This window comes from Hyaena hyaena, unplaced genomic scaffold (genome assembly GCF_003009895.1).
Source record: "Hyaena hyaena isolate Hyena2069 unplaced genomic scaffold, ASM300989v1 scaffold_58, whole genome shotgun sequence".
Lineage (NCBI taxonomy): Eukaryota > Metazoa > Chordata > Mammalia > Carnivora > Hyaenidae > Hyaena > Hyaena hyaena.
In genome coordinates this window covers 398,494-423,525 of record NW_024080689.1, presented here as the reverse complement: position 1 = coordinate 423,525, position 25,032 = coordinate 398,494, and the positions used below count along the sequence as shown (strand labels likewise).

General features: G+C 45.4%; 1 protein-coding gene across 2 annotated transcripts in view; it reads left to right on the top strand.

Moving 5' to 3' along the window:
• The first annotated feature begins 1,223 nt into the window (after window positions 1–1,223).
• Window positions 1,224–25,032, top strand: part of MAP2K4 (mitogen-activated protein kinase kinase 4) — a 138,436-nt gene continuing 114,627 nt past the window's right edge. The window contains exons 1-2 of one of the 2 annotated variants that reach the window (XM_039231584.1): window positions 1,224–1,383; window positions 15,171–15,203. In XM_039231584.1, the coding sequence (XP_039087515.1) occupies window positions 1,266–1,383; window positions 15,171–15,203 (151 nt within the window). In that variant the 5' untranslated portion in view covers window positions 1,224–1,265. The remainder of the gene's footprint in view (window positions 1,384–15,170; window positions 15,204–25,032) is intronic. The other variant, XM_039231583.1, reaches the window with a different exon arrangement.

Below are 25,032 nucleotides of genomic sequence, written 5' to 3'. Positions count from 1 at the left end.
TTTTTAAAAATCTTTTAAAATGTTTTGTTTATTTTTGAGAGAGAGAGAGAGAGAGGAGTGTTGGGTGCTTAAGATACTGTTTTTTAAAAATCTTTTAAAATGTTTTGTTTATTTTTGAGAGAGAGAGAGAGAGAGGCAGCGTGAGCAGGGGAGAGTCAGAGAGAGAGGGAGACACAGAATCTGAAGCAGGCTCCAGGCTCTGAGCTGTCAGCACAGAGCCCGACGCGGGGCTCGAACCCACGAACCGTGAGATCATGACCTGAGCCGAAGTCGGACCCCTAACCAACTGGGCCACCCAGGCGCCCCAAGATATTGTGTTTCACATTTAATGTGCATACAAATGGCCCGGGAATATTATTAGTATTTTTAAAAATGTTTTTAATGTTTATTTTTGAGAGACAGGGAGAAACAGAGCACAGGCAGGAGAGGGCCAGACACACACACACACACACACACACACACACACACGGAATCTGAAGCAGGCTCCAGGCTCTGAGCTGTCAGCACAGACCCCACTGTGGGGCTTGAACTCCTGAGGTGTGAGATCACGACCTGAGCCAAAGTCCAACGCTTAACCGACTGAGCCACCCAGGCGCCCCTCCTGGGGACATTATTAAAATGTAGATTCTGACTCATCGTTTGGAGAGGAGTCCGGAGTCCTCACTTTGAGTAGCACCCGGTAGCAGCCCCCAGGTCAGCGTGCAGCGTTGGGGTGTTAGGCAGAGCTTAACAGGGGCTCCCGATGCGACCACAGCTAGAGCCGACTGCCCCCTGGAAATGCCGTGTCAGGGGCTAGACCGGAAGCATGACCCCGGGGGGTCCCTTTCAGCCTGACCGCTCTCATCTCGGGTTCTGGGGTTTGCAACAAGCGGGGGTGTTTCTTAAACTTGTGGGGTCACAGGCCTCGGTGGGAGCCGTGCAAGCTGCGTGCCCCCTCACCTCCCCAGCGCACACGACCTCGAAACGCTGCTGCAAAGCGCGTGAGGCCCCGCGAGCCGGCCCGCAGCGCTGGGGCAGCCCTGCCGCCCGCCCGCGCGGCTCCCGGGCCCGGCACCCGCGCCCTGGGCGGTTCTGCGGCTCGGCAGCTGGCGCGGCGCGGCGTCTGGCTCCGGCGGGGGGCGGGCCAGGGGCGGGCCGGGGGGCGTGTCGGGGTGGGCCTGGGGGCGTGGCCAAGGCGGGGGCTGGCCGCGCCCCTCGGCCGTGCGAGAGGCCGAGCTTGCTGCATTGCAGCCGCCGCGGCGCCGCTCGGCTCCTCACTCCCAACAATGGCGGCTCCGAGCCCGAGCGGCGGCGGCGGCGGCTCCGGGGGCGGCAGCGGCAGCGGCACCCCGGGCCCCGTGGGGCCCCCGGCGCCGGGCCACCCGGCCGTCAGCAGCATGCAGGGTAAGGAACGCGCCAGCGCCGCGACCCCCGCCCCCCCGGCGCGGCCGTCGGCGGCGTCGCGGCCTGGCCCCGCGGCCCGCGGACGCCCCCGGACCCGGCTGAGGCAGCCGCCGGGGCCGCCCGCGCCCCCGCCCGCCGCGCGCCCGGCCCGGCCGCGGCCCCGCGCGCAGGCCCCGGGCCGCGGCCCCCGCCCCCGCGCCGCGCGGCCCCGGCGGGGGCCCACCTGGCCCGGGCCCGCCCCCGCGGCCGCCCCCGCCGCGCCGCCGCCGACGCTCACCTGGCGCCGCCCCGCCCGCGTTTCCGGGCCCGCGCGCCGGGCTGGGCCCCCGGGCGGGCGGCGCAGGTAGGCGGCGGCGCGGCGTCCCCGGCCTGGCGCCCCCCGCCCCGCCGCCGCCGCCGCCGCCGTGGGGCCCCGCGCAGGGCCATCTTGGCTCCCCGCGGGGCGCCGCCGGAGCCGGGCCCGCCCGCCGAGCTCGGCGCCCCCGCGGGACCCCGCGCCTGCAAACTTTCGCGGGGGGCGGGGGGGCGGGGGGGCGGCGCGCGTGGGGGAGGGGGAGGGGAGGGACGGAGCGGGGTGGGGGAGGGGCTGCCCGGGCCTGTGCGCCACCTGTAAGGTTGCCGGCGCCGCCGGGCGCGGGGTGGCCTCACGCACCGACGGGTCGGCAGAGAAGCGGCAGCCCTGGATTCGGTTTCAATGGGGGGGGACAGACAGGAAGCAGAAAGCAGGGGTCACCGTGGTCCCGGGGCGCGTCTGCACATCCGAGGCCGCCTCCTTAATTCATGAACGGCCCCCGCCCGCCGGGAATGCGTATTTAAATCCGTGTGGTTCCTGAAAAGGGGGTGTTGTGAAAACAACAGCCCCCCCCCGCCCTGCCCCCACGCCCTCCCCAGCCCATCAGGGGGCCATTTCCTTAAGTTTTCTGTGGGATCTAGGGGAGTCGTGTTATTTTGAAAACAGAGACTCTCCAGCTAACTGCTGGGGTTCCATTAGAAGCAGGATGGGTCGCGATACCCTTGGTGGTCAGTGTCACCATGGTGACATTTTCCTCTTTGATTAGAATCTTCCTACAAGGGCTCTTTGGTCTGTGTGTCTGGGTCTGTCTGAACCGTGTTAGGGTCTTCGTGTTGATGCGAGCGTGCGTGATTCGGGAAGCAGAGACGGGATTCTGCTCGTTCTTCCATCCCGCTTGCGCGCCCGAGGGGAGAATTTTAATACACGTAGGGAACGGTGATATGCAGGCAGGATGATGTCAGAGCTCCGAGGACACTTTCTGTGCAGGCCCTCATGATTAATTCAAATCGAGTTAGTTATTGCATGCCACTGTGTTGCACAGCACCGTATACAGACGGCGTAAAAGAAGGATTTCCTGATAGTACCGCTTTCCAGTGTAGTCGTTGCTGGAAATGAAGCGGAAAAGTGACAATTTAGGATTGTATGTCTTATGGAAAATGGGTGACTTCTAAAGCTTATAAAAATAGTGCAGTTTTGTGTGTGTGTGTGTGTGTGTGGTTTATTTTGGTGGGGGTAGGGAGGCTGATAGTTTGAAAAAATTGTATACATTTGTTTTTATTTTTACTGGTTAAAAAATATCTGTTGAGCACCTGCCCAGTGCTGGGCATAGACTCTAGTGCTGGCCGTGCAGCAAAGAGTGAATCAGGCAGTCTGATCCTTCCTGATGGGATGAGGCAGGGAAGACAGTCCGCAGGTACCTAAGAGAAGTTCCTCCTGGAGAAATGTGTTATGAAGGTGACAAGCCGGGTTTTGTGATGGAAGATAACAGAGGAGTGTGTGGTCTGCTTCGATAAGCCGGGTAAGGAAGACCTGTCCGGAAAGAAGACTCTCGTGCTAAAGGCAGAGGGGACAGTGTGTGTGTGTGTGTGTGTGTGTGTGTGTGTGTGTGTGTGTCTGTGTGTGAAGGTTCTAAAGTGGGAAAGTGTGTGGGGGCCTCCTTGTGCTTGGGCATTATTCTGAGGCTCCCCACTCTTCTCCGCCACCTCGGTGCCCTGATGTCTAGTTAAACTAAACTTTCAAACCGGTGGAACCTCGTTTTAAAAGGGAGGAGGGGGACATAGAATTACTCATCAATAATTCAAAGAGAATTTTGAATTTTCTTTCACCAGGACTATGTCTAGCCTCGAGGGATTGAGGACCTACTAGTTACATATATCTTGTTCTGGAACCTCTTTTGCTTACTCAGAACGAAGGGAAGCACTTGAAAGTCTCAGGATGTTGTTTGGCGCAATCCAGGTTCTAAACCAGGAGCTTAAAGAGCAGTTTAGGACCTTTTCTTGTTTACTTTGTATGCTTAGAGTCCAGCCTTTCATGCTTCATCTGTTAGAGACCTTTGCTTTTAGGTCAGGCTTCGGATCCTTAGAAGATATTTGGTATATACAACCCCCTTCCTCTGGTCTGTTTCTACTTGCTACCCTAAAGCATTGCCTTCCTGGGAGGCATTAGTGACCTTCCTCTTTCAAACAGCTAGCTGGAGGACATAGGGGATGCATCTCATTTAACAGACACTCGAGCTCCTTCTGTATGATAAGCTCTGTGCTGGGCACTGGACAACCCTGCACACTTTTTTTTTTTTTTAATTTTTAATAGTTTTTAATTTACTTTTGAGACAGAGCATGAGTGGGGAGGTGCAGAGAGAGAGGGAGACACAGAATCTGAAGCAGGCTCCAGGCTCTGAGCTGGCTGTCAGCACAGAGCCCGACGCGGGGCTCGAACCCACGAACCCTGAGATCATGGCCTGAGCCGAAGTCGGACGCTTAACCGACTGAGCCACCCAGGTGCCCCCCCGCACACTTTTTTAATGGCTTGATGTTTGTGGCTCAAGAGTGTGGTCCACATTGGGCAGCATTGTTTTCCTAATATCGTAACGTTTAAGAGCTCTGGAGTCCTGGACTTGAGTCCCCTCGTCGCGATTTAAGATTTTTGTGACCCACAGCAAGGTATGTAACCTCTCCAAGCCTCAGCTTCTCAGTTGGAAAGCAGGAGTAATGCTTACTTCACAGGGTCTCTGTGAATGCATGTAGGGCCTGGGCCTGACATAGAGCAAGGATGTGATACATGTCAGCCATCATCGTTGTTTTAATTTTTTTTTTTACTCTAACATTTATTTATTTTTGAGAAAGAGAGAGATGAAGGAAGGGAGACATAAAATCCAAAGCAGGCTCCAGGCTCTGAGCTGTCAGCTCAGAGCCCAATGTGGGACTCGAACTCATGAACCGGGAGATAGTGACCTGAGCTGAAGCCGGACACTTGACCAGCTGAGCCACCCAGGCACCCCCCACCCCCGTCATCATTGTTAATAGCAACAATGCTGTTGTTTGTAATGGTGTCATTAATAGTCTCTTTCATTAATAGTAGACGAGTCCCTAATCTGCTGACTTACACTTTTCATTATTGAGCCTTTCCTTTAAGAATATTCCTGATGGGTCTTTCTTCTACCTGGATTCAGGAAACTGGTCACTCATGTGCAGGCTCTGTGACTTGGGGCAGTTACTCACCGTTTCTGAACTCTGAGTTTCTCATAGGGATAATACCTACCTGATCAGGGTTTTGTTAGAGTCATGTTATTAGAGTAAGGCTCATGGAAGTGCTTGGAAAATTATAAACTATCAGTACATAAGGATTGTTATTAGACATGGTTATTTGCCTCCTTGAGTTACTAGTCACTTAGAATGTATAGACTTGAAAGCTCTCATAAATGTAAGAAGTTTATTCTAGACGACTTAAAGCAGGAGATCTAAAACTTCCTTAAACTTTACTCAGGTATTTAAATGTGGTGAGAATAGTTAGAATCTTAAATTTATTCTCAAGGATCAGTTCTGGCGGCATTTATAAAGTACTTGTTACAGGAAATAGTTATAAAGTATACATTGTAGGTACCTCTGATTCCCACAATGAGCTGTTCTAGGTAGGCAGTTTTTCCCTTTTCCTTCTTGGGTCTCAAATGTAGATGTGTCACAAAACTTATGGACCAGTCCAGTCCTTGCCTATTTACCTTTACCTGAACAATTTATAAATATCAATTTAAAAAAGTGTTTATTATTTTTGAGAGAGAGAGGGGGACAGATAATCCCACGCAGCCTCCACACTGTCAGTGCAGAGCCCGACACGGGGCTCATTCCTACGGCCATGAGATCGTGACCTGAGCCAAAATCAAGAGTCAGATGCTTAACCCAGTGAGCCACTTAGGCACCCCAATAAATATCAATTTAAGTGAAAAGATGATAGCCTGATTCTCATTAAACACACACACAAAATAATGTACGGCCTGGCAGCTCTCATTAATAATGCCGAATTGCATATTTGAGAGTTGCTAAGAGTAAATCTTAAGAGTTCTCATCCCAAGAATAAAAGGTCTTTATGTATGTGGTGAATGTTAACTAGACTTATTACAGTGATCATTTTTGGAGATCTATAAATATCGTCTCATTAAGTTGTACACCTGAAACTAGTGTTATATGTCCATTATACCTCAATAATTTAAGAAAATGCAAAATAAACACAGAAAACTTTCAAGTGTAATGACACATATCTGTTAAGAAAAAAACGGAGGTTAAAAATCAATATGCTTTTTTTTCTCCCAGTAATATTGCAATACATAGAAGATGTGTGAGACACCTGCTTGTGATTATATTTGACTATCTGTTTTACCAGTTAGTCTGTGGTTTTCAAGAATCACAAGAAGAGTCCTTTATCTGGATTTTAAAGAACTGAATTGTGCCAATTCAGTGGATATAGTTCCAAACCCTAGAATTTCTTGCCTTTTCTTCCCCCAGTATGCCAAGTACTATTTCCTTACCATTTATTTGACATGACCTGATACAAGTCCAGCTTAGCAAATCAGTTCCCCCTCAAAGCACATTGCATTTCTTTCTTTCTTTCTTTCTTTCTTTCTTTCTTTCTTTCTTTCTTTCTTTCTTTCCTTCTTTCCTTCTTTCCTTCTTTCCTTCTTTCCTTCTTTCCTTCTTTCTTTCTTTTTCTTTTCTTTCTTTTCTTTCTTTCTTTCTTTCTTTCTCTTTCTTTCTCAATTGTATTTCTCTGTGTTCCCTCAGAAATGAGTGCAACTCTAGTCTTCAAAGAGAAAAAGTAGAAAAACAATGCTTTCAAGATATATTCTCATCTTTTCCTCTCATGTGCCTTCGAGTGAATGCATCCTGAATCTTGTTTTGGGATGGGATATAAGCTAACCTTGTATTCTGAGTCCTATTTTCTTTTTTTCAGAAATTTCTCTATTTTCCTTTCATTTGTTTTATCTAATCAGAGAGGCTGGATTGATTTGGGCTCACGGAGTTTCCCTGATTTCTAAGGGTCAGTAGATCACAGTTAGCTCCTGCACACATAATCCAGGTCCGTCTCCTCTGCAATCTCCATTTCTTGGAGGTAGAGACCCGGCCCAAATTACACAGCCTGGGAAACTGTAATTCAGATTTAAAATTGAGAAGGGAAACTAATAGTTTCAGGTAATTTGCCCTGGTGGAGGCGGGTTTTAACCCAGCCTTTCTTCTTCCTGGTCAGTAACCCACATTCCCACAGGTTCTCCGAGCTCTAAGTCGTTTCAGCCATCAGGTCTGAGAGAAGAGAGGCAGATTCAGGAATAGAAAGGGGGGATTATTTAAGGTTTCAGTCAGGGCGTGGAAGCTCTAAGCAGCCAGCGTGTTTGGGTTGGTTCTGGGGTCTTGTTGCCTTCGGATACTCTGCTGTGTCAAGAGTTCTAAATTTGCTGGAGGGTCAACAGCAGCATTTTGAATTAGGGGGTGTTTTGGTTGGGAATCTACAAGTGAGTAGAATATTAAAAAAAAAATTAACATTTATTTTTGAGAGAGTCAGAGCATGAGCGAGGGAGGGGCAGAGAGAGAGGGAGACACAGAATCCGAAGCAGGCTCCAGGCTCTGAGCTGGCAGCACAGAGCCCGACGTGGGGCTCCAATCCACGAACTGTGAGATCATGACCTGAGCTGAAGTCGTACACTTAACTGACTGAGCCACCCAGGCATCCTAAAAAAATTTTTTTTTAATGTTTGTTTATTTTTGAGAGAGAGAGAGACAGAGAATCTGAAGCAGGCTCCAGGCTCCACGCTGTGAGCACAGAGCCCAGTGCGGGGCTTGAACTCATGAAATTTGAGATCGTGACCTGAGCTGAAGTCAGACACTTAACCAACTGAGCCACCCAGGCACCCTTAGAACATTATAATTAGGCATTGGCCCAGGGGGCCAAGATAGATTTGAAAGGTCATACAACTCTTTCAACTCTATACATGCCATGGAAAAGGAACCCATTTAGCAAGAGAGTTCATAATTTATGTCACCATCCTGACTAAATCTGTCACCCGGGGCAAATTACTGTCCATGCCTTGCTTCTACCCTTATCCGTTCCAGCTCCAGAAGGTCTCTACGTGTCTCCTCACACTCTTGGCAAAGTTGAGAGATATTGTGTACTTGTAGGAACGATTCAAGGGCCAGGAGTGGTAAGATCGGCCCACCTTGGGGCTACACAGTCAATGGGAGCATTGGTTAGTGGGGTTAACGCGAGATGGGCCCTTGAACAGAGATGCTGCTCATATGCACAGCTGGATTCCTGGACAGCAGCTTGTTCTCCACTCTGTGGACAGATGATTGAAGTAGACACCACAGCAGCTTCTCCAGGGCGTATGGTGTTTCAGCTTACCAGAGATCAAAGTTTTTAAAGAGGGGAAAACCAGAAAGGTGTTGCCAGACATATCTGATATGCATGCTCATTGTCTGACTTTGCTGAAAAATAAGCAATGTTAAGGGAGTCCCCTGATGGGTGCCGATGTCCCTGAGATCTGAGTTAGGTCCCTGCCAGGGAAACCTACCATCCCCCTTTGTGGGCACTGGACAGCACACCTAGCCTGTGTCTGGGAAGGGCTGTGGCAGAATGTAGAGCCTGGGGTGGGGATCTCCATGCATTCCGGAGTCCCTCCCTGTTTCCTCCCTCAGGGTGACAGGGGATAAGAGGAGAGGCACTGGTTTTGTGTAGGCGGAACTGGTCCTGATGGGGAAGGAGTCACAATCATTGCTCAGCCAAGGGAGAGATCAGGAGTAATCACTAGGGTAGTAATAACTTCTATTCCAGGCTCTGTGCTGGACATTTTAGATCTATTAATCATCACAAGGCACTTTTGGGTATTACTGTTCTGCTTTAAGGATGAGAACATTGAGGCTCATGGAGGTTAGATACTTGCCCGTAGTCACATAGTTCATAAATTGCTCTGTCTGGGTGCACAGGGCTTCACTGAACAGGTTGGAGATGATAATATATCTTTTAGTTACATAGCTGAAGGGTAAATGGGGTAGCTCATTGGCCACAGGCGGGACAAAGAAGTGGCTTACGAGGACTGACAAGATCCTGAATTAAAAACAGCTCTGGAGAGGATTTGATCAGTATTTAAAAAACACTTTTTTTTTTTAATGTTTATTTTTGAGAGAGAGAGCATGAGCTGGGGAGAGGCAGACAGAGAAGGCGGGGAGACACAGAATTGGAGGCAGGCTCCAGGTCCAAGCTGTCAGCACAGAGCCCGAGGCGGGGATCTAACCCACGAACTGTGAGATCATGACCTGAGCTGAAGTCTGACACTTGACTGACAGCCACCCAGGCGCCCTGGATTTGATCAATATTTATGAAATCACGAATGGTTCTGGATGACGCAGGCAAGCTGGAATTAGTGAATTAATTGTGGCTCCCCTTTTCAGTTAGTGAAAGGTGAAGCCCGGGAGAGAAAGGAAACAGCACAGCAGGAAACAAATCTTGCGGAAACCACTCTTAAGCACAACGAAAACACAAATTTTGGACAAGCTGAGATCAGTCCTTAGATGTTAGGGCCGTAATGATGTACTCTGAGTAACTTTGCAGTTGGGGCCACATGCCACAGTTTTGAGGTTGAATTTGGAAGGCAGCACCAACAAGGCTTTCCCTGCTCTTGTTAGAAGGAAGACTGGGTAGCTTGCTTTATGGGCGTGACCCAGTAAGGGGGCTCTGATTTTCTTTTCTTTTTAAAATTTATTTATTTGAGGGAAACTGCGAGTGAGGCAGGGACAGAGAAAGAGGGAGAGTCTCCATCAGGTTCCGCACTGTTAGCACAGTGCCCACGTGGGGCTTGAACTCACAAAACCGTGAGGTCATGACCAGAGCTGAAATCAAGAGTCAGACGCTTAACCACTCGCCATCCGGGTGCCCTGCCCCTGATTTTCTTTACGCTAGTGGTGGACGCGTACTGCAGCCCATAGTCCGTTTTCAGCAATACCAAACTCTCGGGTGTTGGAGCTGGAAGAAACTGCCCGGGAAGCTGGAAACCAGTGGCGCCCCTGTCCCGGCCCCTCGATGGGCTATACCATCAACCCAGAGACGGGCCCTGGGGTAATGCCAAACCCCACGGGGGCTGTTTCACAGCCATAGTAAGTGTAGACAGCTGTTGCCAAATTCTAAGGTAAGATTACCTGATTGCTATTCTTGTTTCTTTTTTTAATTTTTAAATTGACATCCAGGCTAGCCAGCATGTAGCTCAACAATGATTTCAGGAGGAGAGTCCTTAATGCCCTTTACCCATTTAGCCCCCCCCCAACCCCTCCAGTAACCATCTGTTTGTTCTCCATATTTGAGTCTCTTATGTTTTGTCCCCTCCCTGTTTTTATATTATTTTTGCTTCCCTTCCCTTATGCTCATCTGTTTTGTATCTTAAAGTCCTCATATGAATGAAGTCATAGGATATTTGTCTTTCTCTGACTAATTTCGCTTAGCATAATACCTTCTATTTCCATCCACATAGTTGCAAATGGCAAGATTGCATTCTTTTTGATTGCCGAGTAATACTCCAGTGTGTGTGTGTGTGTGTGTGTGTGTGTGTGTGTATGTGTGTGTAAACCACATCTTCTTATCTTCTTTATGCATTCATCCATCGATGGACATTTGGGCTCTTTCCATACTTTGGCTATTGTCGTTAGTGCTGTTATAAATATTGGGGTGCATGTGCTCCTTCAAAACAGCACACCCGTATCCTTTGGATAAATACCTAGTAGTGCAATTGCTGGGTCGTAAGGTAGTTCTGTTTTTCATTTTCTGAGGAACTGTTTTCTCACCAGCCGTGCAAAAGGTCTCTTTCTCCACATCCTCGCCGACATCTGTTGTTGCCTGAGTTGTTAATGTTAGCCATTTTGTTTTTGTTTTTTTTTATTTATTTCCAGGAGAGAGAGAGAGAGAGACAGCGTGAGCAGGGGAGGGTCAGAGAGAGAGGGAGTCACAGACTGAAACAGGCTCCAGGCTCTGAGCTGGCAGTCAGCACAGAGCCCGACGCGGGCCTCGAACCCACGAACCGCGAGATCATGACCTAAGCGAAAGTCAGACACTTAACCAACTAAGCCACCCAGGTGCCCCAATGTTAGCCATTTTGATGGGTGTGAAGCGGTATTTCATTGTGGTTTTGATTTGCATTTCCTTGATGATGAGTGATGTTGAGCATTTTTTCATGTGTCATTTGGCCTTCTGGATGTCTTCTTTGGAGAAGTGTCTATTCATGTCTTTTGCCCATTTCTTCACTGGATCATTTGTTTTTTGGGTGTTGAGTTTGACAAGCTTTTAAAATAGAGTTTGGATACTAACCCTTTATCTGATATGTTGTTTGCAATTTTCTTCTCCCATTCTGTCGGTTGCCTTTTAGTTTGGCTGATTGTTTCTGTTGCTGTGCAGAAGCCTTTTATTTTGATGAGGTCCCAATAGTTCATTTTTGCTTTGGTTAATTTTTTTAATGTTTATTTTTGAGAGAGAGAGAGTGACAGAGAGAGAGACAGACAGAGTGAGAGAGAGAGACACGGAAGGGCAGAGGGAGGGAGACACAGAATCAAGCAGGCTCCAGAGCCCAGTGTGGGGCTTGACCTTATTAACTGCGAGATCACGACCTGAGCCTAAGTGGGATACTTAACCCCCTGAGGCAGCCAGGTGTCCCCTCCCCCCATTAGTGTTCTTAATTTTATAGTTAAAGGAGGAAACAGGCTCAGGTGAAATGACTTGACTTTCACAGTTGAAACTATGATTCCCGGGGCTGACATTTTTCATTTTGTGTTCTTCTTTCTCAAATACTCTTTGCCTTTTGTCTTTCTATACACTTGCTCACATCCTAAACGGCCTTCAAAACTAATGTAGACAAGCTCACTTTGTCCGGTAGATACCGTAATGGTAGGTTTCCAGTCCTGGCCAGTTAAGGGCTCTCACGATTGGGGTAAGAGTGTGAGGTTGAGGAGTGTGGGAAAGAGGGTGGCCCAGTGAGAAAGGAAACAGGAGAGCCCCACGGAGCTCCATGTCTCTTACTGGCTTCCTAACACACTGTCACATGTATACATCTGGATATTTAGTCTTGGGACGGCGGTTAAGATTTAATGCAAATAAATTTACCTGGGGCCAGATAAAATGAAAAAGACTTAAAAGTACAGAGACCAGGAAAAAAAATAGGGAGGCACCTGAGATTTTCAAAATGAACTGGTTACCAGGAGCAGATTGAACTGATATCTTGTGCTCCCGGAGATGCAGTAGCTGAAGTGAGTGCATGGAAAGACAGAATTTATTTTATTTTAAAAATTATTTTTAAAAATATAGTTTAGTTGGTTTCCATATAAAACCCAGTACTCATCCCAAGAAGTGCCCTCCTCCATGCCCATCACCCATTTTCCCCTCTCCCTCACCCCCCCCCACCCCCCGTCAGCTTGTTCTCAGTATTTAAGAGTCTTCTGTGGTTTGCCTCCCTGCCTTACCTTAACTATTTTTTCCTCCTTCCCCTCCCCTATGGTCCTGTGTTAAGTTTCTTCTGTTCCACCTATGAGTGGAAACATATGGTATCTGTCCTTCTCTGCCTGACTTATTTCGCTCAGCATAACACCCTCGAGTTCCATCCACGTTGCTACACATGGCCAGCTTTCATTCTTTCTCATTGCCATGGTAGTATTCCATCATATAGATAACCACATCTTCTTGACCCATTCATCAGTTGATAGACACTTATGCTCTTTCCATGACTTCGCTATTGTGGAGAGTGCTGCTATGAACATTGGGGTCCATGTGCCCCTATGCATCAGCACTCCTGTGTCCCTTGGGTAAATTCCTAGCAGTGCTATTGCCAGGTCCTAGGGGAGTTCCGTTGTTAATTTTTTGTGGAATGTCCACATTGTTTTCCAGAGGGGCTGCACCAGTTTGCATTCCCACCAACAGTGTAGGAGGGTGCCTGTTTCTCCACATCCTCACCAGCATCTAGAGTTAGAAAGACAATTTAGACAGAATTTAGACAGAATTTAACTCTAGCATCTAGAGTTAGAAAGACAATTTAGACAGAATTTCTGAGATACGGTGACTTCAAAAATTGAACATTTGTGAATGAATATTAATGGACTAATTATAGCCTAGCCACAAACTGGCTTTTTATAAAGCTGCGGATATTGGAAGTTTTCCTCACCATTTCTTTCCTCCCACCTTTCTGTTCTTGTACAAGATTCCCAGGGGTCCCCTTGCCCCCTCCCTGCCCTTTGAGTTGGGAGGTCTAGAAAGATTTAGCTAATAACCTTTTATCTGATTTAATTGATACGATTAAATGGAATTCCAAGGTGAGCCATTATGTTTTGAGTTAGTTTAGCCCTCATTGCCTGTAAACTTTAGGTCTTTTAGCAAGTCTTTTTTTTTTTTTTTAATTTTATTTATTTTTGGGGGAGAGGGAGACAGAGAATCTGAAGCAGGCCCTGCACTGTCAGCACAGAGCCCAACACGGGGCTCCAACTCGCGAACCATGAGATCATGACCTCAGACAAAGTCGTACAGCAACGCAGGTGCCCCCCAAGTCTTTTCTGAGTGACAAATAATGCAGAGATGGGTGTTGGTGTGAGGCCACAGGAGCCGTTCACCTGGTCCTTAATTAGATAAAAATTTATCTAATTTTTCCATAAATTTTCCAGTGTAGCCAATTAGATAAAAAGCAAGTCTGTAGTTAAGAGGTGAGGATTTCAGCCTCTTCCCTTTTTAGCTACCTGCATTGATTCCCTGCTTAAGGTGGTTTTAACGTCACGTAATAGCAGTAACTGATGACATTGTGACATTCTGTTAGTTACATATACCTTTAAACACTTTTTTTTCTATTTCTCAAAATTACTCTGTAACTTATTTTTACACAGTTGTGCAAACAGCCCCAACTCCTTTTTTTCTTGCTCCTTTCTCCGTTCATATTGTTATTTTGTTTTCCTCTCCTGCCTCCATTTATTTTTGCTAACTAGTAGCAAACACTATATTAGAACTAAAAAGAGAAGAGTGGCTCCTGGCTTCAATTTGTTTCAGTCTTTCGTCAGTTTCCCCTCCCGCTGTCAGGTGGATTTTCCCTTCCCTTCTGCAGGAGAGGGAGATGTGCCTTGTGAACTGGGGCTGGGGCTCCTCTGTGCTGTCCAGGCCGCTGCTGCTAACTGGAGCCAGTTCCTTCTGCCCCTGCCCTGTGCTCACCTCGTTTGGCCCGTTGGAGGCTGGCTGGGCTGGCGTGTAGTTGCTTGGGCTTCCAAGGGCCGTGGATCTCTGACTTTTTCCTGCCACACATCTGCTGGGGCAGCAAGTTGAGCCTGAGGGGTAGCTGCCTCCAGATTTGCCCCTGGTACCCCAGCCCGGAGTGCCTCCCCCACCCCCTGTGCCCACTCTCCCTGTGTTGACATTTGCGTGATTAGGTAATAAGCAGTGGGTTACTTTTGGGCCAAGTAGCTATGTTGAGATATTTCAGGTATTGTACCTAATAGGTGATGTCTTTATCTTAGAATCCTAAGCATTCTGATAATTGGATGGGAGAGAGTACTTAAACACATCCTTCATTAGTCCTGGCTCTTTTCCTAGAAGATTTAATTGAATTCCCATAAATACAAGTTTTAGTGATACTCATTCTGAATTTCCCCATGTTGTTCCCGAAAGCATTAATAAACGCAGGCATAGGTAGACTATTGAGAAGGCCAGGCATTCACCCCCTGAACCAAGGGGGTGAATGAATATTTTAGGAAGGTTTTGTTGTCAACAGCTTATCTTACCGGGTGCATTTTACAAAAAATTATATCTATATAAATGAATACGTAAGGTATAACTAGGTCTAGTTGGATTTGGGAAATGTGTTCATGTTCCTAAGAAGATTTCTCAGGTTTTCTTCCTGTAACTTGTAACGACCCACCCTGCATATCATTCCTAGGGATGCCACCTCCTTTTCAGGCCTCCTAGAAGAATTTGAGCACCTCCTCAGTAGTTCATTATCTTATGAATGAGGTTAGCGAATTGACTAGAAAATGTTGCTTTGGTTTAGATTTCATAATTTATGAACTGCTTTTGAAGCTTTTGAATCAGGGGTAGTAATTAATCATAGATAGTGCTAAATCAGTAGAGTTAATAAAAATCACTTGTAACATGTTCTGAATTTGTAGATTGAAAACATGGACAAGATTATCTTTAAAGTTACTCTTGACTTCCAAGGGCTAATAGCTATTCTGTTCATCGAATAGACGTGAAACATTAAGGTAATTGCGGAATTTAGAATTTCAACTAGACTTCAGCTTCATTTTATAAAGTACTTCTACCCCAGAGAGAGCTGACTTTTTAAAAGAAAGCCCGCGTGTTAGAGTTTTCACTGTGCTCGTGGGGGTTATGTGATTTGAACTGCTCTTGAATTGGTTTTATTCAAATGTGATATAAAAATGCAATGTCATGTTCTAATTTTGGTTTGTTTGATTTACAGTCAATGAACTGGAACTTATCTCTTTTACTTTAGGCTTTCAGATAAACTTCTGTGAAAAGGCACAAAGTAAGCTACAAATTTTATGATCCTATGCTTATTTTTTTTCACATCCATCTTGGTAATGGGAATGTGTCCACTATTGTTTCAACTAACCAACCATGGCTGTTTTACATTAAAAGAGCTTCCATTTCTCATTCTTTTTCCAAATACCAAAAAAACAACAACAACAACAACAACAAAGAAACAATTGTGTTGTTCTATTCTTGATTGTAAATTGTTGTTTGCCCTCAAAATTGAAATAGATACATACAGGTATTCAAATGCTTATAGGTATAGAAAAACGTATATAGGTGTGCAGATATTTATAGATATTCAGATGTATGTAGGTATAGAAAGCATAGTAGATTTAGAAAGATGTGTACAGGTATGGAAAGATGTATTTATCTGTATGAGTTATAAAAAGATACACATAGGTATTTGAACTTCACCATAATTTATTATAAATTTTTTTTTACATTTATTTATTTTTGAGAGTGAGACAGAGCATGAGCGGGGGAGGGGCAGAGAGAGAAGGAGACACAGAATCCGAGGCGGGCTCCAGGCTCTGAGCAAGAGTTCAGCACAGAGCCTGACATGGGTGGGGCTTGAACCCATGAACTGTGAGACCATGACCTGAGCCGAAGTCGGACACTCAACTGACTGAGCCACCCAGGCGCCCCAGAACTTCACCATAATTTAAACTACGAGTTGAGGAAAGTTCTCTTTTAAGATTGTGGTGCGAAGTATGTAATGGTACTCAGAGATTTCATGCTTTAAAGCTGAGATTTTGGAACCAAACTCGTAGAGTGTTTTAATTTTTTTCTTTGAAACAAAGCTTGTTTCTTCCTCCTGCCTCTCCTACCTCAATGTGGACTAGTGTTCTATGTTAGGACACCAGTCTTTATAGAATGCAGAGTAAGTTGTCTTGTCAATAACAAGCAAAATTTATAAAGTAAAAAATGAATGCATTAAAAATTTTAAAAATTATTTATATATTATGGGGGGGGTGAGAGAGAGAGAGAATCCCAAGCAGGCTCCACACTCAGTGTGGACCCTGACATGAGGCTCGATCCCATGACCATGAGATCATGACTTGAGCCAGCCAGCCAGCCAGCCACTTAACTGACAGAGTCACCTAGGTGCCCCCAACAAATGCATTTTATTTATTTGTTAAAATTTTTTTTAATGTTTATTCATTTTTGAGGGAGAGAGAGAGACAGAGTGTGAGTGGGGGAGGACAGAGAGAGAGGGAGACACAGAATCCGAAGCAGGTTCCAGGCTCCGAGCTGTCAGCACAGAGCCCGACGTGGGGCTTGAACCCACCAACCATGAGATCATGACCTGAGCTGAAGTCAGATGCTTAACTGACTGAGCCACCCAACTTAAGTATGCATCTTAAATGCATCTTAAACTTAAGTATCATTTGTATAAATACAATGTATATTTGTATAAATGCAGTTAAGAAATCCCCACTCTAGGAGACTACTCTTAGGTTAACATAAAAAAATCCCCAAATATAATGTAACTAGTTTCATCTTCTGTTTATTTATTCACAGAGTGAGGAAGAATGGTGGCCACTTTTTGATAGACAGCCTTCTTCTCCCCCAGCTTTACTGAGATGTAGTTCACATATAATTGCATAAGCTTAAGGTGTATATTGTGATGACTTGTATATTGCAAAATGATGATCACTGTAGGGTTAGTGAGTACTTCTTTCACCTCATGTAATTAATATTCATTTTTTGTGCTGAGAACATTTAAGATGTTAAGATGTACTGTTTTAGCAATTTAAACTTTTTCGTTTATTTTTTTATTTTTGAAAGAGAGCGAGCGAGCGAGCGAGTGAATGAGTGGGGGAGAGGGAGAGAGAGAATCCCAAGCAGCGCCTGCACTTTCAGCACAGAGCTCATTGCAGGGCTCGAACCATGAACCATGAGATCATGACCTGAGCCGAAATCAAGAGTCAGATAGTTAACCAACTCAGCCACACAGGTGCCCCTAACGTTTTCTGATGGAATCAAAATGTTTATAATTTCCAGTGGTTGAATCTTGTGACTTCCTTTGAAATGTAGTTAGCAAATGGTGTACTTCCTGAATGGTCCACTGATGACAGAGTAGAGGGCAGCTAGACCCTAGGATCACAAGTTTTTAACTGGTTCATTATTATCCTTCTGTTACCTTTAACTAAAAATATTATACAACTGGCTGCCCATATTGAACCTACATGTTTGATATATATCTCTATGTAACGAAGTTACCGCTTCTATTTTATGCTGTTTTAATTTTAATACACTTATTTAATAATTTTTAGCTTTTGCTTATATTTTAACAAAATATTTCTCTTTATTATAGTTTTTTAGTTTTTATCTATTGGCAAGATCTAATTTAAGAATAATGCTGACATCTTAAAAATTTAAGTGGCACCTGGGTGACTCAGTTGGTTAAGCATCTGACTTGCTCTCAGGTCATGATCTCTGGTTTGTGAGTTCAAGCCCTGCACCAGTCTCTGTGCTGACAGCTGGGAGCCTGGAGCCTGCTTTGGATTCTGTGTCTCCCTCTCTTTCTGCCCCTTCCCCTGTTCGTGCTCTCTCTCTCTCTCTCAAAAAATTAACATTAAAAAATTAAAAAAAAATAAAAATTTAAAGCTGCATTCACATTGTTGCGCTTTTTTCTTAGTCCAGCTGTGGACATAAAACCGGAGAAATGTACTGATTTTGTTAAGCTGAAAGTTGCGTACGCAGTGCCCAGAAAAAGCTCCGTAGCTAGATGGAAAGTGCCTGTGGACTGCATGAATGGGTCTTCACTTTCGGGTTGTCTTCACTGCCGCTTCACACCGACTCCTTCTCACGTCTCCTTTTTAATTTCCCCCCTCTCTCTTTGGGATTCCTCCTTTTTGTTTCCCAGCTTTTGGGGTTCAACACAGTTTGATAACAATCACTCATGAAGCACCTGTTGGACACCTCGGTTCCAGAAAGGGAGGGGGACGGTGGGGACGGAAATCACTAGGCCCCCCGCCCCTGGTGGGCTCTCGGTGTCGTGGACCCGAGCTGGCCCTGGGTTGGTTCTGAGTGCTCAGCTGCTGATGCTACAGATCGGTCAGCAGCGGAGCACAGGGCGAGGCGGTGCAGGAGGCAGGTACGCAGGGCTCCTCTGTGCTGCCTTTGTGTCATGTCGTGTTGTGTTGTGTCGTGCTGTGTTGTGAGAGAGAGCAGCATGGGGTGGGGTGGGGCGGTGCCGTGGGTCTCATGAGAGCTGCTTTCCTGATGGGAGAACATGGCTCAGAGATCCAGCCATGGGCCTGCCCTGCTTTGGAGGTGAGCAGGGCTCTCTGCTGGCTGGGGCCTCAGCGGACGTTGGTAGGGATGCCCAGCTCTAAGTTGACGGTATCTATTTTTGTTCTAAACTTGTAAGTTTTCAGTTGCTTACGTACATTAGCTTCCCCAAGATCGGTCCTGTCCTAGAAATTAAAGTACAGTTTTGTAATGTGTGCAGACAAGCAGGCTTACATTTTGGGAGAGAGGCAATGACTTTATGTCAAAGGCAGTCACTGTCGCTTTAAAAATGAAGGGCTTGAAATCGCACAGGGAGTGTTTTCTCATCGAATAGGGGATACTCTAGGGCCAGAATCTTCTGTCCGTCGTATCCTCAGGATGTTTCAGAATTCTCAGAAAAACTTAGAGTTAGTTCATTAAAAATATTTCTGTGCCATACAGTAGTTGTAGGAGGGGACAGAGCGCAAAGAGCTAGATACGTGAAGAGGAGCCCCGTGGGCCATACAGCTGCCCCGCACGCTCGATTCTCCCTCATGAATCAGAAGGACTTATTGTAAGATGACTGATGACTAATGGAAGCTCTGAAGGATTAATTTTCCCCACTGTTTGACTTTCACATAGTTTTTGTTTTTTATATTGTGTTATCACTGTTCCAATTAGCGTGTTAGAATCGCCCATTACAGGTTAGTGGAGTTTTATGGGAAATGTGTGTGGGGTGTTTACGCACATGTGTGAGGTCACATATGTCGCTGTGGAACCAGATCTTTATAGACCTTCAGTAAAAATCCACTTTGCACCTCATGGCCTTTTATCAATTAGAGTTTGCATTTATTTGCTTTTTGGTTATATATATATATGTTAATATGTATTCAATGTAATGAGTAAATAAATGAAGTTATGATTATTTAAGACAACGGTGTTATATTTCTTTTAACACCGTTGGGTTGTCTAGTTTCTGAAGTCTGAATGGAAGACTACTTCACGGAAAGATACTCTTTTTTTTTTTTTTTTAGAAAGCCATGGTTTTTAAAAATTATTTTTGATTTTTTAATGTTTTTTTTTTTTTAATTTCTGAGAGAGAGAGAGCATGAACATGGGAGGGGCAGAGAGAGGGGGAGACACAGAATCCAAAGCAGGTTCCAGGCTATCAGCACAGAGCCCGATGTGGGGCTTGAACCCACAAGCGGAGAGATCATGACGTGAGCTGAAGTCAGATACTCAACTGACTGAGCGACCCAGGCACCCCCTAATTTTCTTATTTTGATGAGAATTAAGACCATTAAGTGAGCCCAGGGCTGTAGAGTTCTTGAGTGCTGAAGACAAATTTGGGTAGTGTTGACTTTTGTGGCTTTCCTGTAGCTTTTATGCTTTTGGTAGCTTTAAAAACTTTTTTAGCGGTTTTAAAAATTGTTTTACTTGGGAATGTTTGCATAAGCAACAGGATCTTTATTGATTGATTTAGGTTTATTTATTAGAGAGAGAGAGAGGAGGAGGGACAGAGAGAGAGAGAGAGAATCCCAAACAGCTGTGCTGACAGCTCAGAGCCTGACATGGGGCTTGAGCTTATGAACCCTGAAATCATGACCAGAGCTGAAATCACGGGGCAGACGCTTAACCTGCTGAGCCCCCAGGCACCCCAACAGGAACATTACTTAGAAAATTATGTGCTCCAGAGCTGACTTTTATTCTTGAAGTCACTGATAGAAATTAGATTACGGGTAGTGATTGCTTTTGGTAACACTGCACACTGGAATATTTGGAGAAAAAAAATGGAGGTATGGTAACAACAGATTCTCATTTAATTGTGAAGCTACTCTTTTACAATAAGTAACCCTAATTGTTTTTAAGTTGGTAGTAATGAAAAGGAAACCATAAACAGGAGAAAGGATGTGTTGTGAATCCAGAAATTTGAGGAAGTCATTACTAAGTTTACTGACCTGATAAGAAGTGTCTGTAAAAGATGATGTGTTGCTCACAAGAGTATTTGACTGTATTGGAAGTAGAGTATGTAGTATACCAGGGGGAAGGAAGAAGTGGAGAGAGAGTCCAGCCATTCTGCCTATAAACTAAGAGGTTAGGAAATTTACCTGATTGAATTTCCTTTTTTTTAATTTTTTTTTTTTTTATTTTTGGGAGAGCGCGCAAGCAGGGGAAGTGCAGGGAGGGGGACAGAAGGGGACCAGAAGTGGGCATCGCACTGACAGTGGTGAGCCCAGTGCAGGGCTCGAACCCACGAACTGCAAGATCATGACCTGAGTCGAAGTCAGATGCCCAACCCACCCAAGGGGTCCCACACCTGATTAAATTTCTAACTTTCCATTTTATGTAGCAAAAAAATCTATCCACAGCGACTAAAATTTTATCATTTGGAATTTATTAAACCCAGCTAAGTTTTTCAACAGTCATGAGAAACTGCTGCTATTGGAGGTTAACAAGTTTTATTTAAGTTTCTATAGAATTATATTTATATTTTATCTTGTTATTTTTGAGAGAGAGTGCGCCAGCGAGCGAGCAGGGGAGGTGCAGAGAGAGAGGGGGACAGCGGATCCAGAGCAGGCTCTGTGCTGACAGCAGAGAGCTGGGTATGGAATCTGAACCCACAAACCCGCGGGGTCATGACATGAGCCAAAGTCCGATGCCCGACTGACTGAGCCTCCCAGGCGCCCCTATTTATTTATGTTTTAAATTTATATGCTGAATTTAGTTGAAAGATGAGATCGTGAAGGATTTGCTGTAAGCCCAACTAGCACCAGGGTATTCATCACTGTCTTCATGGACCGCACGGTAAACCTGTCAATGGAAAAGCCACCTGCTTGGAAACAGCTTTTTACAGATTAGAGCCCGAGAGCTGTGGCCGTGGGGAAGGCAGAGTCAGCATTCACGTATTTCCTTTGTATGTCCTCCCATTCCAAGGGCGGTGTTGCCTGGTTATCTTTGATCTGGAAAATGATGGGACATTAATTTCTCCTGAAACATGGTTTTTGTTGCTGGAAGAAGGAAGGTTTTGAACAGCCACTGCACCTTGAAAGCCATTTAGAGGAACTTAATGTGTGATATTTTTGCATGAGGAAAAAAATGAGTGATTCTTCCAAGTGCACAAAGTTTCCCATCTGCCCCTTGAACTTCGTGACTAGCCGTGCAGGGCTGTTTGACAAAGCTTCTGTGGTTGGACAGATACAGGGCAGAAGCGAAGTGGAGTTTCCAGAGGGTGTTCCCAACCAAATCTCCAGTTCATCAAAGTGGTTTTCAATTTAGCTTATAAATTTAGGGTGATGGTTTTCACCTAGTACTTGAAATTCTCACGACACGATTTTATGAGTGCTTTCAAAATCCAGACACAAGCATCCAGATGAAAAGATGTGCTGGCGGCAAAGGAAACAATCCATAGAACTAATAAGCAACCGACAGAATGGGAAAAGATAGTTGCAAATGACATATCAGATAAAGGGTTAGTATCCAAAACCTATAAGGAGCTCAACAAACTCCACACCCGAAAAACAAACAACCCAGTGAAGAAATGGGCAGGAGATTTGAACAGACACTTCTCTAAAGAGGACATCCAGATGGCCGTGACACATGAAACTATGCTCAGCCTCCCTCATCAGGGAAATACAAATCAAAACCACACTGAGATACCATCTCACGCCAGTCAGAGTGGCTAAAATGAGCAAATCAGAGAACTCTAGATGCTGGCGAGGATATGGAGACATGGGCACCCTCCTACACTGTTGGTGGGTATGTAAACTGGTACAGCCCCTCTGGAAAACAGTGTGGAGGTTCCTCAAAAAATTAACAGTAGAACTCCCCTAGGACCCAGCAATAGCACTGCTAGGAATTTACCCGAGGGATATAGGAGTGCTGATGCATAGGAGCACATGTACCCCAATGTTCATAGCAGCACTCTCTACAATAGCCAACACATGGAAAGAACCTAAGTGTCCATCAATGGACGAATGGATCAAGAAGGTGTGGTTTATCTATACAATGGAATACTCCATGGCAATGAGAAAGAATGAAATCTGGACATGTGTAGCAACGTGGATGGACCTTGAGGGTGTTATGCTGAGCGAAATAAGTCAGGCAGAGAAGGACAAACACCATATGTTTGCACGTATAGGAGGATTAGGAGGAACTTTACTGAGGACCATGGGGGAGAAGAAGGGGGGAAATGGTGGGGGAGAGGGAGAGAGGCAAACCATGAGAGACTCTTGAATGCTGAGAAGAAACTGAGGACTGATGGGAGTGAGGAGGAGGGGGGGTGATGGGGATGGAGGAGGGCACTTGTGGGGATGGGCACCAGGTGTTATATGGAAACTAACTTGACAATAAACTATTTGTAAAAAAAATAAATAAAAAATAAAAGCCAGCTGCTTTAAAAAAAAAAAGAAAAGATGTGCTGGAAGAAACTTACGGCACCTGGGTTGCTGTTCATCTGGTCATTAGGCAGAATTAGGTGAACATTAATCATAAATAAAATCAAGCATATGCCAGCATATTCGCTCCCCTTTAGAGCACTTCTTCCTTTAGAGCACTTCTTCCAAGATTAAATAAATGAGCACAAATGAAATCCTTAACAGATACATATGCTGCTAATGATAAGAGGCCCGGGGATCTTTAAAGAAGAGTTTGATCTAGAGCCTACTCTGAAGAAGCTTATGTTCTTTGAGGGACTGAACATGCAGAGACAATCTCCATGGCAGAAATAATCCTAATAGCTCATTTACCCTGTGCCAAACCCTGTTCGAAGCACGTTCTGTTAGCTCCTTTAATCCTTACTGCCTTGTGAGGTAGGTATAGGAAGTACTATGGGTGTGGAAACTGAGGCACAGAATGGTTAATAAGGACATTTTCCAAAGTCATCCAGCTAATGAGTGACCCTGGTCTCGTCACAGTTTACATGCTATAAACCATAGTGTTTTATTACTTCTTGAAAGAGACCAGTGGGTACTCATAAGAATGATTTTCTTTTTTTTTATTAGTAAAAAAGTTTTTTAAATGTTCATTCATTTTTGAGAGAGAGCGCAAACAGGGGAGGGGTAGGAAGAGGGGGACAGAGGATCTAAACCAGGCTCTGTGCCGACAGCAACAAGCCTGGCGCGGGGCTCGAACTCAGGAACCTCAAGATCATGACCTGAGCCGAAGTCCAGTGTTCAACCGACTAAGCCACCGAGGTGCCCCAACATATGGCCAGTCTTATTTCTTGTGTTACTCCCATCTCTACTGAAATACCTTCAAGCGAATTCTGATTATCATTATCTCATTTTTTCAGCCACATTTATGCTAGTCACATGTCTTGTCGGTGATAACTCTTGAATGCAGAGCCCTAACTCTTATCACACCGTTAGGGAAATAAAACACTATTATCAGATAGTCCCTCAGTGTTCAGACCTCCTCAAATGCCATACAGATGCATGTTTACAGCTGATTTGTTCAAGTTAAGATCTCAGCGAGGTCCACACATTCTGCATTTGATTGCTTTTTTTATAAATAAATCTTTTTATGTTTATTTTTGAGGCAGAGAGAGACAGAGCATGAGTGGGGGGTGAGGGCAGAGAGAGAGGGTGACACAGAATCCCAAGCAGGCTCCAGGCTCTGAGTTCTTACTTAGCACAGAGCCCAATACGAGCCTTGAACCCGTGAACCGTGAGATCATGACCTGAGCTGAAGTCGGGTGTTTAACTGACTGAGCCCCCAGATGCTCCTGATTGCTATTTCTTTATAGTAGTTCTCTCTTCTTTGTTCTCTTTGCTATTTAGTCACTGAAAAAATTGAGTCATGCATTTTGTAGCATTTTGCACATTTCAGATTTGGCTGATTACCTTCTTTTAGTCATTAGTGTTTCATGGTTTCTCTTTGGCCTGTAGTTCCTGTTAATTGGCAGTTAGGTATAGAGGCTTGATCACACAGAGATACGCATTTTTGGCAAGAACATTTTATAGGTGGTGCTGGGTATTTCTTGTTGCATTACATCAGGGGGCATATGATTAAAAAAAATTTTTTTTAATGTGTATTTTTGAGAGGGTGAGAGAGTGTGAGCAAGGGAGGGGCAGAGAGAGAGGGAGACACAGAATCCAAAGCAGGTTCCAGGCTCTGATCTGTTAGCACAGAGCCTGACGAGGGGCTTGAACTCACAGACCAGGAGATCATGACCTGAGCGGAAGTCGGACGCTTAACTGACTGAGCCACCCAGGTGTCCTATGGGGGCATGTAATTTCTGATTGTAGGTCTTCGTAAGATTAATCACTGGGTTTTAGGTGCTGTCCATCTGAGTCCTATAGGATAAAGTTCCCCATCAGCTTTTCACCTGATGGTTTTGGCCATCATCGATGATTTCTGTCTAAATTATTTCGTTAGGGACTGGTTAACTCATACTGGCAAACATCTGTGGGCTCTGCAAATAGTAGCTATGATCAGCCCAAAATTACAACATTTGTGTTTGGGGCATACCAGTGAATGCAAATTAAATGAAACATTAATCATCTCTGACCTGGCTGCATCAACGTTGAAGGGTATGAACACATGTGAATGTGGACACACACGTATACACAGACATTTACTGTACTTTTGTGTACTTTGAGAGAATT